This window comes from Populus nigra, chromosome 9, assembly GCF_951802175.1.
Source record: "Populus nigra chromosome 9, ddPopNigr1.1, whole genome shotgun sequence".
Lineage (NCBI taxonomy): Eukaryota > Viridiplantae > Streptophyta > Magnoliopsida > Malpighiales > Salicaceae > Populus > Populus nigra.
In genome coordinates, this window is record NC_084860.1 from 1,645,870 (window position 1) to 1,658,648 (window position 12,779).

Below are 12,779 nucleotides of genomic sequence, written 5' to 3' on the forward strand. Positions count from 1 at the left end.
ATAATGTAGCAACGAAAAGATATCTGGACTGAAGCGGGGACAAGAACAGTGGACTAGGGTGGCCTGGCCTCTTTTCCTTTCCTTTTTTGTTGGGAGATTAATCTTTTTAAGAAATTATGGTGCTTGTAAGTTATACTTTTTAAATATTTTTTATTTAAAAATATATTAAAAAATATTTTTTAATATTTATTTTTGATAATAACGCATCAAAATAATTTAAAATAAAAATAAATTCAATTTTTTTTTAAAAAAAATACAGTTAAACTAAAATGACAAACACCTCCCATTATTACCATTACGCAAGAGAACATGCAACCACCTTTGCTTTAATCGAAGCATTTTATTCTTGTGCCTACTTTTGCCGACCTCGATAAGTGATGACACCTATATCTATTCCATTTCATCTCCACCACAAACATCACCTCCCCCACCGCCGAAGAGGAGGTTGCTAGCTCTCTCCTCACTAATTGTGGATAGCGATGCTTCTAGTGGCCTACGTGATCACCCTTGTCCTGCCATTTCTGCTATGCTATGTTATCCACTCGAGTTCTAAAATTGGAAAACCATGTTCGGCCATCCCTCGATCTCTAGCGTTAATTTCATGGATTTGCTTCCCATTTTTATTCAGAAAACGAAACACTAAGTTGCATTTAATTCTAGAAAATACATAAATGTATTTGATTTGAAAATATAAATAATTTTATTTCTAAAATAATTTCAGAATAAGTTTCTAAATTTTTAAAATAAAAAATATAAAGAGACAAGTCATTTCTATCGTCTTTTATATTTATTTGGATACAATAAATAAACAGTAATATTGGTTTAAAAGATTTATTTGAATTGATAATTCTAAGTATTTTTCATATTGTGAAAAGTTATTTTAGAAAGCTTTAATTTGATATATAAAGGTTTGATGAATAATAACTTCACCAAAGCATAAAACAAAATTCTGCCCTTTGAGATTGTGATTCAATGATTATTTAAGTATTTTTCATATTCTCATTAAAATTATATAAAAAAAACTATTTAAAAAACATTAATTTAATATGTGTTTTTATAAATAAAAATTATTTTCAACAACCTCACCAAACATCCAAAAATAATTGGGTAATCATTAATGCTCCAAGATTAAATTAATATTCTTCATTTTCCCTTACCAAATCCTTGAATGTTTGCTAAAGCAGTGAAATCCAAGATTAATTTTATTCATTTATCAAACAAAATTTACTACTCTAATGAGAAAGAGAACAAACACCTAATTAACTTGGATCATACAAATCATCAAGTTATGTAAAATATTTTTTTGATAGATTTTAATTTTAATGCTATTCATGGATTATCTTACCAAGCTAAAGAGATGATATAAAATTTGCTGGGAAAAACATCAAAATTGATGGTGATTCAAGACTATAAACAAGGAAGATAAAAAAGAAACAAGAAGAAAATCCTTCCCTTTATGATCTTATAGCGAAATGCCAGAAAAGTAGTAGCCTGCAGGTAATACAACGAATTAAACCCACCAGCTCTCTTCCTTTCCTGGTTCCATCTAATTCACTAGCCCAAAACACCCCAAATCCTCTCCCCGATGAAGCTCACAAACCTCCTGACAGACCCTTTATCTGTCACTTCTTCTTCACCACAACCACCACCGCCACCACCACCAGCAGCAGCGGAGGCAGCAACTTCACCCCCACCCCCGCCGCTTCTATTTTCATCCACTGAATTAGACTCGTCCATCCTGTGCTTCATTCTCAACTCTACCCTCTTGATTAACTCACCAGACCCTTGGCTATTTCCCTTCCTTTTCCTGTCTTTCTTGTTCTTTTTGCCGCTTGAAGAACTACTCTTTCCTTGTTTCAACAACCAATCCTCGAAAGCATCGATAATCTCATGAATGAGCTGTCGATTAGGAGACGAGTCCCATCTAATCCAGTAACTCATGTAACACCTAAAACAGTCACAGTTGAACATAGGAGGATGGTCATTATTGCTGCTGCTGCTGTTCTTGGTGTAAGAAGTTGTCTTTTGGCGAGAACTACTCTTGCGGCTATTCATATAGGACCAGTTGCTGCAGAGGATATTGTTATTGCTCGAGCAGGAGATAAGATAGGCCAACACCTCTCTGTCCTCTGGAGAAAGAGCTGCTGTGAGGGTTAGGATGGTGGCCGGAAGAAAGGACAGATGGTCTGATATTATTGGCGGCGATGGATGCACCGTGCCCTTACGGTATAGCTTCTTCATGCTTGGGACTCTGGATAGATGCTGTAAAGAGAGGGAGGGAGGGAGGGAGGGGATAGTAGAGTAGAGTGCTATCTAACAGAGGCAGAGACTGGAAGTTAAAGACTTTGAAAGTTCGATGAAGAAGATGCCATATCATACATGTGAGGGGAGAGTATATGTGTGGCAAATGGCAAACACTCTCACACTCTGTTATAGTTTTTTAATTCATGTTTTTTAAAATATATTTTTTATAAAAAATATATTATAATATTTTTTATTTTATAGTATTAATATATCAAAATAATTTAAAATACCAAAAATAATTAACCTAGAAAAAAACTCAAATGTTTTGAAAATACCTCGTGCGGGCAGCGCTGTGATTCATGTATTTTTTGTTGTTAGTGTTTTTTTATTTAAAAATATATTAAAATATTTTTTATTTTTAATATAAACTCATTAAAATTATAAAAAACTAATTTAATAATTTTTCAAATAAAAAGTACAGTATGCAGTTGCCCGAGTTAGAGTGAATCACATTACAGAAAAGTAAGTGCTGATGTTACGGAACCTATAGTTATGTTTAGCCTCTGGTTGCTGTCTAGTCACTAAACTGCCCCTCTTTAGACGCCGCTTTTCAGTTAAAGGGGTGGTGGAATTGATTGTCCACTAGGGCTATTTCAATAATTTTTCCCAACAATACCACATTGCATATTTATTTATTTTCTTAGTTAAAGAAATAATTTCTAAACGTATATAACACATGTGATGCAAGTCTTACACTATTTCTTTTTTCAGAGTTTTAAAAAATAATTTCTAAACTAGAACAATTTAATTTAATAAATTGTATATAATATATCTAAGTTCTTTTCTTTAATTAAAAAAATAATTTTTAAACTCTCATAATTTAATTGGTTGCATATAATACAAGAGCCTCTAACATGATTTTTTTTTTTCTAGCCTGTATGATACACACACTAACACATTAAATTCTTTGTATTTAATGACGTGCATACATATTAGCACATTAGAATTTTTACATATTCAGCACACCAGAAATTTGTGTTTAGCACGAGCATCATAAATGTTGGTAGGTTAGGTGAGGATATCAAGACAGTACACGTGTGTTATCTTTAATTCTAAAATTAATTTTTTTTAGTGTTTATAAATTTATCTTGTATTTGTTGAGATACTAGAAGAGCTCTAATGTATTTCTAGTATCTCAATTTTTTTTAATTTTCTTTTTTCTTCTTTCTCCATTACTATTATTGGAAAAAAAAACTCCAATTTAACCGGGTAAACTTCTTGGGACTGTTGATAATGTTGAAAAAAATTTATGCACTATTCCCTTGTAACAAGCATTGGGTTACATCTTTGCTCCCATGAAATTGTTCACAAAGATAAGCACACAAGTTCGTACTTGCATTCAGAGCCCTTCACCTTTTGCTCTCCCACACACCATTCAGTCCTTGGGGTATTTAAAAATATAGGGCAAATCATGTTTTTAAAATTTTTAATTTTTTTTGTTTAAAAAAAAATTTATGTTTTAATCTGTTAGTGTCAAAAATAATTTTTTAAAAATAAAAATATCTTATTTTAATATATTTTTAAATAAAAAATAGTTTAAATCACCTATCACAATCCCAAACCCCAAACACAGGTGGGAAGCCCGAACCAGCTGTGACAGTTTAACCGCAAGCTCTAAATAGTGTCCAGCTTAGCAATTTCCTCCTGCCTCCGGTGCGAGTCCATCCCCGAGCAGAATTGTTTAAATACAGCTCACTAAGTGGAGCATGATTTAATTCAAGCCATTTACTTGCATTCCCATGAAGAGGATAAAGCATACAGAGTTACCATTTTAGTTTATGATCTCGCAAAGCAAATGTCGAGGGCAGAAGAGTTTGTAGAAATACAGCATCCACTATCAGTATATGACAATGCTCAAAATATTTCAGCAGTTGACTGCTTGAAACTGGAATCATTTTACCACAACGTGCATAATAATATCTGAATATTTGTTCCCCCCGTATATGTTCTACCAGATAACCTTGAGCTATGAAATGAAGCTTATGCAAGTTCAACAGTACCCAAAACTCTACGAAGAACTTGGCAGGCGAGTCTTGATCCATGATTCCAGGTATTTCAACTCTGCGTTGCTTATTGAATGGCCAAGACCAGGATAAGCCTGCACAAGTGCAGATGATCGGCAGGTTGCATACATTGAATGATAAAAAAATGAAATTTTATTGAGAGAACATGATGTATCACCTTAAACTCGCAGCTTATACCAGCTTGTTCAAGGAAAGGGGGGCCAGCTTGTCCAGCTTCAAACAATACTGTTGCGTCAGCCATTCCATGTAACCACAGAATAGGTGTCTGCGCAAAGTTAAGCCATGGATCAATCTCATGAAATCCAAGAAGTGATATTCTTGTTACAAGTAAATCACTCGGAGAATGATAAATGGATACAACTAACAAAGAACAACGTAGCTGGCTACCACAGAAACATGGAGACAGCAGAGGAAACTATCTTCGAATAAAATACTGGGTAATCAACATGCTCCCACTTTAAGATTAGAAAGCATTTGTCTTTAGCAAGACGTACCCTCTTTGCATCTGGTGAAACCTGTTGCATGATAGAAGAATTAAAAGGAACCCATCCACTGAAGACTGCTCCACCTCCTAGAGTTTTTGGGTACAGCAGAATACTGGACAAGGTCAAGGCACCTGTAAGAAGTTGTTAGATATCGGGAGGTCCTGAAAATAGAAAAAAAAAAGAGATCAATTTTCAAAGTTGTGTGGCTTTGAAGGATAGAAAGAGACCTCCTTGGCTGAATCCACACACAAACACATTCTCAGGATTTGTCCCTGCAGCTATTTCCTTGTCTATCATTGCATGCACATGCTGAACAGCTTTCAACAAACTACTTTCATCTTTTGGAGAATCCTGGAGCAAGTCAGCAAAACAAACTAACTAAAACACAAGCAAAATCTGGCATCAAAAGCGTCCAACATCTTGGATGTTTGAGGAAAATACTGGTGGGACCATCTCAAGATTTGAACCAAAAAATGACAAATGTGTTTCTTTATCACTCAACATCGTATGAGACTTGCAAAGCTTATTCCATAGCTAGGTCCTCTGCGAATATTTTATTTCAACACAAAATTAGATATTTTAAAACTGAAACAAACAAAGAAACCACTGATATAGTACGTGCTAGTCAAGGGTAACAATTCAATCAAACTGCAGCTACAGTATTCAAAATATAACTGGTCTATTCTTTCTGTATCAGAAGATTAAGATAATAATGGATTGTGAACAATCAATAATTGATGTAGAAACACCATGAAGCAAGAGTACACAAGCTTCTCGCTGAAATGGCTAGAGAAAAAGAGCTGTTAGACTCTTCAGGAAAAGATGGGGAGCTTTGGCTGGTGAGCCAAAGAACAAGAACAACAGGTGGAAAAAGGATTTGGCTATGTTAAGAAATTTGCAGATATCAAGGAAAATAAATATCCAACCAGAAGAATTAACAATGAATCCCTTGCGAGCACCATTTTATTTCCAGCAAAAATTCAAATTACAAATTAGGTGTCAATGAAATAGTTTAATGTCATGAGATTAGAATAGGTGAATTGGGATCAAGAGGTCTAAAGAGAACAATCTGAAAAGAAATAACAAAGCTTTACTTACAGCTGTCACAGGAATCTCATGGATGTCAAACCATGATGGCATTTTAGCACCATCTACAAGGACAAATCACAAACTAATTAGTAAAGCAATGGATTACATAGAGAAAAAAATTCAAAATATCTTACAGCCAAAAAGAAATGATAAGGTCGCACACAAAATGAGCTCATTCCAAAGCTATTGGTATATAAGACCAGAACTTAAAATTTTTGAAAAGAAGTGAGGATAGGATCCATCAAACAACCAGAAGAACACACCCAAAAGAAGGAAATTAGGAGGATAAACATGGTCTGGAAATCTATAATTATGTAAAAACCTGCCCCGCCCAAAAAAACAAAGGAGGGATTATAAAGATTAAAGTGAATGGAAACAATGAAAAAATAAATCAATATTCAAAAGTGATAGTCCACCAAATTGGTTTGAACAATCATAAAACAGATAAATAGTAAGAAAAATAGAGCAACTGAAAGAAAGACACAGAAAGCACCACATGCTATGATATTCAACCCTTAATGACTTCTGCCACTGATTATTTGTTTCAGGGAAATGACAGCAAACTATCTCATCCAATGTCCTGTGTAAAGATCTTCACAGTGATATCCTTTTTCACTAATTCTTTTCTGTTTGTTACCATTAAAATAACAATTTATAAAATAGTTGATAAAGACATGAAATTTCCAGCCTTTTCACTTCTCATCCTTGTCAAATCCCCACCAAACTCTTAACATTATTAATTAATCAATATTCACAGTACTAACAAACTGTATATTGCAACATTCACTCTAAGATCATTCCTAATCGATAAGCAACTGGTAACAAGCAGGGTTTAAGCATCAATTGAGAAGTGATCAATCAGGTGGTTCTCCTCCATGATCAGTCTAACCATTTTGAACAAACAATGCAACAGCTATTTCCAACAATTTTATACATACACACAAAGATCAGAGAATTTTTCTCATATTGAGCCCTATGAACAAACAATGACTACACACAAAGAGGGAACCATGAAAAAGCCAATCAATTCCTGAGCATACAGAAAACCCTTTACTACACCCACAACAATGACCAGCTAATCTAACTAGAAAATTTGTCCAGATCATCAGTCAGAGATTAAATGAATCAAACACATCACCTCCTCAATTATCTGAACTAAATGGAATCATTACTCTTTAACTTAAGGCACTGAAGTTAACAAGATCGTTAAAAAAAACAAAAAAGAGTCACATAAAAATGAGGTAAGTCAGCATAAATGAAGCAATACCAAAAAGTGATAAGCCTTATAATTGGCATGAACAATCATAAAACAGATGAACTGCAATAGAACAGTGTAAAAAAGAAACAAGGGAAAGACCTCCATGAAATCCCTCATGGTGTGTTATTCTTAAACTCTTAGAGAATTGTGCCATTAAATTGGTTTTGTTTAAGGTAAATCGCAGCATTTTATCGTCTGATTCAATGTCCTGCTCAGTCTCAAATTCCAAAAGTAATGAATCTTGTACACTATTGAAAACTCAGAGCAACAAAATAGGCTTCTCAAGATCTCCTTTCCCACTCTTGTTAGCTTCATTTTACACTCTCTCTTCCTTACCGCCAAAATAACAGCTCATAAATGAACTAAAAGGCATCAAATCTCCAACTTTTGAGCTTCAACTCCTTGTCAATCCTCATAAAAATTTTATCTTCTAACCAATATTCACCATGCTAGCATGCTCTATTTTAAAACATCGATCTAATCTCATTCTCATCAAGATGTAATTGACCACTTATTCTCTTCCATTAACAGTCCAGAAAATACAAACACTATCAGCGATAGGTAGAGCCTACATTCAGTGGATTCACAAAAAGGGATCAATCAAAATTGAAGAGCAAACCAACGCGTAAGATGGAAAAATATATAAAACCCATAAATCACACCCATAACAACAAGTCCCGCATAACTAGAGATTTCATTCAGAACCCTAAACAAAGATTCACTGATTTAAAGACAAGGGAAAAAAATTAAACTAAATTTGGCATAAAACCTATAATTAATAGCACTAAATGAACAAGATCATTAGAAAAAACAACAGAAACAGAAACACTGTTACAATATATGTAAGGATATGGCTTGGGGCTTACAGTTGCAGGAGACAGGGGCAATAGGAGCAGAAGGGAAAGACCATTTGGTGGTACGAAATTCAGAAGAAGTGAAGAGGGTCTTGATGGGCTCATTGGCAGGGCCTGAGTCACCCAATCCATGAAGCCATAGTACAAAACTACGAGCAGCAGCCATGGATTGCTGTTTTTGAGAAGAAGAAGAAGAAGAAGGGTTTTTCGGCTGCAAGAAAACTGATGCTATGAAGATGGCGGTGCTTAAGAGGAGGGTTAATGAAAAGATTGCAATTGGCCTTCTTCTTGCTGTGAGTGTGAGCAGAACCTGATGCATTGTCTTTGGTCTTCCATGGTGACTCCCTTTTTATATTTTTGTTTTGCCAAAACCAAACCGAACCTGTTTTCTCAACGTATTTATTATTATTTCCCAATTTTATGGGTTTAATTATAAATGAAATAAAAATGGTATGTAATTAAAAGTTTTAACTGATTTCAGCATGGTTATTCAACCCAGCCGAGGTTCTTCTGGCTAGGAAGTTGTGTCTCAGGTTAATTTAGAAAAATAAAAAATATTTATGTATTTTATATAAAAAAATAATTTATATAAATATAAATTATATATAATTATTTATCATACAAAAATTAAAAAACATTTCATGTAAATATAAACTTTATATATATATATAGCTATCTCACATCTTTATGTATTTATAAATTAATTTTATATTTTTTAAATTTATAAATATAAAACATAAAAAATAAATCTCACTAGGATTTTAAATTAACCTGGCAAATCATTTAGGTTTGACCAGAGCTAATTACAAACCTGAATTTTACTTGTTTAAAACCTAGTTAAGGTTATTCGGGTCTCAGATTGACGCTCTAAATTGAGTTAAGTTTTATAATCACGATAATAATAATTTAATTTTTGTATAATAAAAATAATCCTTAAGGGCAATTTCTTTTCTGTTTTCAAAAGAATCAATCTCTTCTCATTCTAGATAATAAGATTCCGTGATGAAGTTGTAAAATGGATTAGGTTTTTCATAGGCTGTAATCTTAGATTAGTGAAGTAACTGAGTTTATCACTGTTTTTATAATTAAAACATCAGAAACATTAAATTTCTCTCCTCTCTTATAATTATTAGGGACTAAAATATAAAAAAATAAAGTTTAATGAATAAAATGTAAGCTTTTTAAAAAACAAGGCTTAAATTGTAAAAAGGCAAGCCTATTGAACATAAAAAAATATAGAAGATATGATATTAATTTTTGTCCTTGTTTTTATATATTTTTTAAATGAACCCTATAATCTTATTTCATAATAAAAATCTGTGTGATGTAAAAATAAATTTTGTTACAGAGAGCATGTAAAGCGAAGCAAACCCTAATACCGAAGAATGTTCCAACATAACATTCAATCACAATAATAATAATAATAATAATAATAAGTAATTAATTAATAAACAGTGAAAAATATTCAACCAAAAAAATGATATTAATAATGCCGTGAACAAACTGTGAATTACCAACATAGTGATTTCTAAAAATAAATAAATATTATTTTAGTTTTTTTCAAATTTTTGTTAATGCTAATTTATTAATTATTATTTGTTAATTATTAATTATTAAGAGGGTCAACGTGTGGCCACATACCACGAAACGATTGCGGAGACGCCAGCAAGATAGAGGAGGGCAAGCCACTGAACAGGCAAAGGCGACCGACACCGAATCTCTGTCACCTCTCCTCGTGTTCTCTCTACTTCGGTAGCTAGGGTAGGGTTATTGACTGCTTCATCAATGGCGACATCGAAGCTACAAGCTCTGTGGAATCACCCAGCCGGTCCCAAAACCAGTCAGTTTTCCTTTGCTAAAAAACTTTTATTTTCTTTCGCTGAATTATACATTCCAAGCTTAGCTATTCAGAATTTCTTCCGATCCGATCCGATCCGCGACTAAAAAATTTATCACCTGCGATTAGATTGGATTCAGATTTGTGTGTTCCTTACGTCGAACAATCCAATTTAATTCTTTTAATTTCATTTCTCTGTATCTTTTTTTTTATCAATCTTCTCTGTTTTCTTAGAATTATTTTGATAAATATTGGATTGATTTTCATCCCATTATATATTTTAATCCGGGAACGGCTATAATATGATGGCCCAAATCAGCTAAATGGCTTTTCATCAAGAGGGATTATCTCAAGTTTGGCTTGCAGCCTCGTGATGGGTTTTGTCCTGGGTAGATAGGTGGCACCTATAGCTTATAAACTGTTTAAGCCATCGACTCCTGGTGCGGTATATTGGTATTATACTATTATTAGTATATATAAGTTAAAAGAATGTGTTTTTAAGACTCTGAATATATTGGCTGGCGAGGATGCTGTTTGATTTTGATTTCAATAAATATTGTTTGTTGGGTTGGTTTTTGCAGTTCATTTTTGGGCACCTACTTTTAAATGGGGTATTAGCATTGCCAATATTGCTGACTTCGCTAAACCTCCGGAAAAACTGTCCTACCCTCAGCAAATAGGTAAAGTACCCATCCATCCATGGCTTTGTCTCTTTCATATTTTATGCACTCATATTCCATGTATGTTGTTGTGCATTTTTAGTGTAGGCAAGCCTATAGCTGTCTCCACCTGTTATGCACATCATCTTGCATCACGATGAGAGCAGAAGCTTATTCGTCTGCTGCCTGATTCGATACTGATAATATTGTATTACTCTATTTTACTCACTTTTGTCATTTGGTTGGTTTCCAGCGGTCACTTGTACTGGAGTTATATGGTCACGCTACAGTACTGTAATTACACCAGTAAGTTTTGAGAACCACTTAGTCTTTTTTTTTTTTTTTTGTTATTCCTGTCTTTGCGTGTTTGATTTGTATGTTGGGTGTTTCTAGCTTTAGCAGTTTAGATATAGATCTGAACGATATAAGTGTTCTAGTTGCTGATTTTAGGTAAGATGATGAGTGCAATCTGAATATTGGTGGAGTACTAGATGAAATGCTATACTAGTAACCAGTGATTGCTGTTTGTATAGCCTGATCATATGTATTTGCTCTTTTATAAGAGTATGTGGATCATGTGTATTTTCTCTTCTATAAGATAACCTGCAAGAGAAGCTTTCATTGGAAAAGGTTGAATTTTATTAGTTATTTTAATTGAATTGATGCCGTGGAATGATGGATAGGCTACCTTTGAGTGATCCAGTGAGTTTCTCATTTAGAAAACATGGGGAATTTTCCTCCATAAATTAAATGAAAATTTTGGTATTATTCGGTGAGCAGTCACTAGGACTTGATTTGGTTTGATGAATGAATTCCCATCAACATTTGGGAAACGGGAGATAAGTTGGGGCGCGGCATTGGATCATGCAATTCTAGTTCTCATCTCATAGGAATAATAGTAACACTTGTGCGCGTTACTTCTCTGAAATTGAAAATTTGTTAGCAGTTGCTAATTTCCCATTTCTATGTATATTGTGAACAAATCTTTGTTTGCAGTGGAATTTGCTACTTGGAGAGAGAAAGAAAAGTAATAAGGAATAGTGTATACACATTCTCATTCTCATAGGTGCATGATTTGATGCTGAACCAACACAGAGAAGGGAACTGGAAAATAAGAAAAAGAAAGGGCATGGTGTATCTGCTCTTGCACTTCTTCCTTCTTAGTATCATATCAAGGAAAATAATATCTGTTTTGGTTGCTATCCCTGAACTTCTTACAAACATTTAAGATAGGATTTGTGCATGCACGTAGACTGGTGTGGGTCCTTGCATGGTCATGTTTGCATATGCTATTATGTTGGTTGTAAATTTTAGTTGATTTGATTTTAACCTTTTCCTTTTTTTTGCTCCACATTGCAGAAAAATTGGAATCTATTTAGTGTAAATGTTGCAATGGCTGCAACAGGCATCTACCAACTCAGTCGCAAAATACAGTAAGTTTTTCTTGAATTGTTTGTGCTTCTTGTTATGGAATCTTGGCAGTAGAAAGTTAGGTTCTCTCTCTCAAGTTCCATTATTGCTACGGATAGCTCATCCTGATATGTTGAATCATCCATGATTCTCTTGCCGTACTCTTGTCCGCATTTTTCACTACTGTTATTGGCTATGGCATTAGCTGTACAGATTTCTAATCACTTCTACATCTCCAGGCACGATTACTTTTCTGAGGAAGAAGTTGCTGTTGCAAAGGAATAATGATGAAAACCTGCTGCTCTCTTTGGTCCTCCTGTAATGAAGTCATTCTGCCTTCTTGCAAGGCTTTGGATAGTTTAGTTATGATTTGAATATGGCAATTGTTGTTGTGCTTTTCAAGCTACAAGTGTTCGCCGTTGCTCATTTCCCCTTGAATTAATAATTTGCAGCTCATCACGTCGATCAAGATTGTTGTTGTGCTTTTCAAGCTACAAGTGTTCACCGTTGCTCATTTCCCCTTGAATTAATAATTTGCAGTTTATAACAGTGTGAACCACCGTAAAATTTCACTTTGTAAATTGCTTTAAATCTTCCGTTTTTATTGTCCCTCGAGCTCCATAGGTTCGAACAGCATACATTGCATGCGATCATGATCTATATCTTTAGGAGTAAGACTAATAAATATACACCAGTAGGTTTTTATAAATGCAGACCATCTGCATGTATCAGTATTGCATCAATCCAAATTTTAACAAGCAGCTTCACAGATAGCATTCGAGTTGTTGGTCAAGAAACAAAGCCCACTGATTCACAGATCAATCCTAACATGGTACATCAAAGTTCAGAAAAGTCATGA

The 12,779-nt window shown here is 34.0% G+C and overlaps 3 protein-coding genes across 4 annotated transcripts; 1 reads left to right on the forward strand and 2 right to left on the reverse strand.

The window, feature by feature from the left end:
- Positions 1-1,368: 1,368 nt before the first annotated feature.
- LOC133702977 (uncharacterized) lies at positions 1,369-2,415 on the reverse strand. The gene has a single exon (XM_062127351.1). The coding sequence runs from the start codon at positions 2,239-2,241 to the stop codon at positions 1,555-1,557; it is 687 nt and encodes a 228-aa protein (XP_061983335.1). The 5' UTR covers positions 2,242-2,415; the 3' UTR covers positions 1,369-1,554.
- A 1,599-nt stretch (positions 2,416-4,014) lies between these two features.
- LOC133702724 (probable carboxylesterase SOBER1-like) lies at positions 4,015-8,406 on the reverse strand. The gene is made up of 6 exons (XM_062127059.1): positions 8,027-8,406; positions 5,912-5,964; positions 5,041-5,164; positions 4,823-4,944; positions 4,486-4,593; positions 4,015-4,402 (listed from the first exon to the last, which is right to left on the reverse strand). Exons 1-6 carry the CDS (start codon positions 8,331-8,333, stop codon positions 4,313-4,315), a joined length of 804 nt encoding a protein of 267 aa, XP_061983043.1. The 5' UTR covers positions 8,334-8,406; the 3' UTR covers positions 4,015-4,312.
- A 1,231-nt stretch (positions 8,407-9,637) lies between these two features.
- Positions 9,638-12,465, forward strand: LOC133703434 (mitochondrial pyruvate carrier 4). Of its 2 annotated transcripts, XM_062127933.1 has the most exons (6): positions 9,638-9,854; positions 10,433-10,531; positions 10,764-10,816; positions 11,870-11,943; positions 12,160-12,238; positions 12,373-12,465. In XM_062127933.1, the coding sequence occupies exons 1-5, from the start codon at positions 9,800-9,802 to the stop codon at positions 12,203-12,205; spliced, it is 327 nt and encodes a 108-aa protein (XP_061983917.1). In that variant the 5' UTR covers positions 9,638-9,799; the 3' UTR covers positions 12,206-12,238; positions 12,373-12,465. The 2 variants fall into 2 exon arrangements, with proteins under 2 accessions (XP_061983917.1, XP_061983916.1); XM_062127932.1 differs by having other exon boundaries at positions 12,160-12,465.
- The last annotated feature ends 314 nt before the right edge of the window (positions 12,466-12,779 follow it).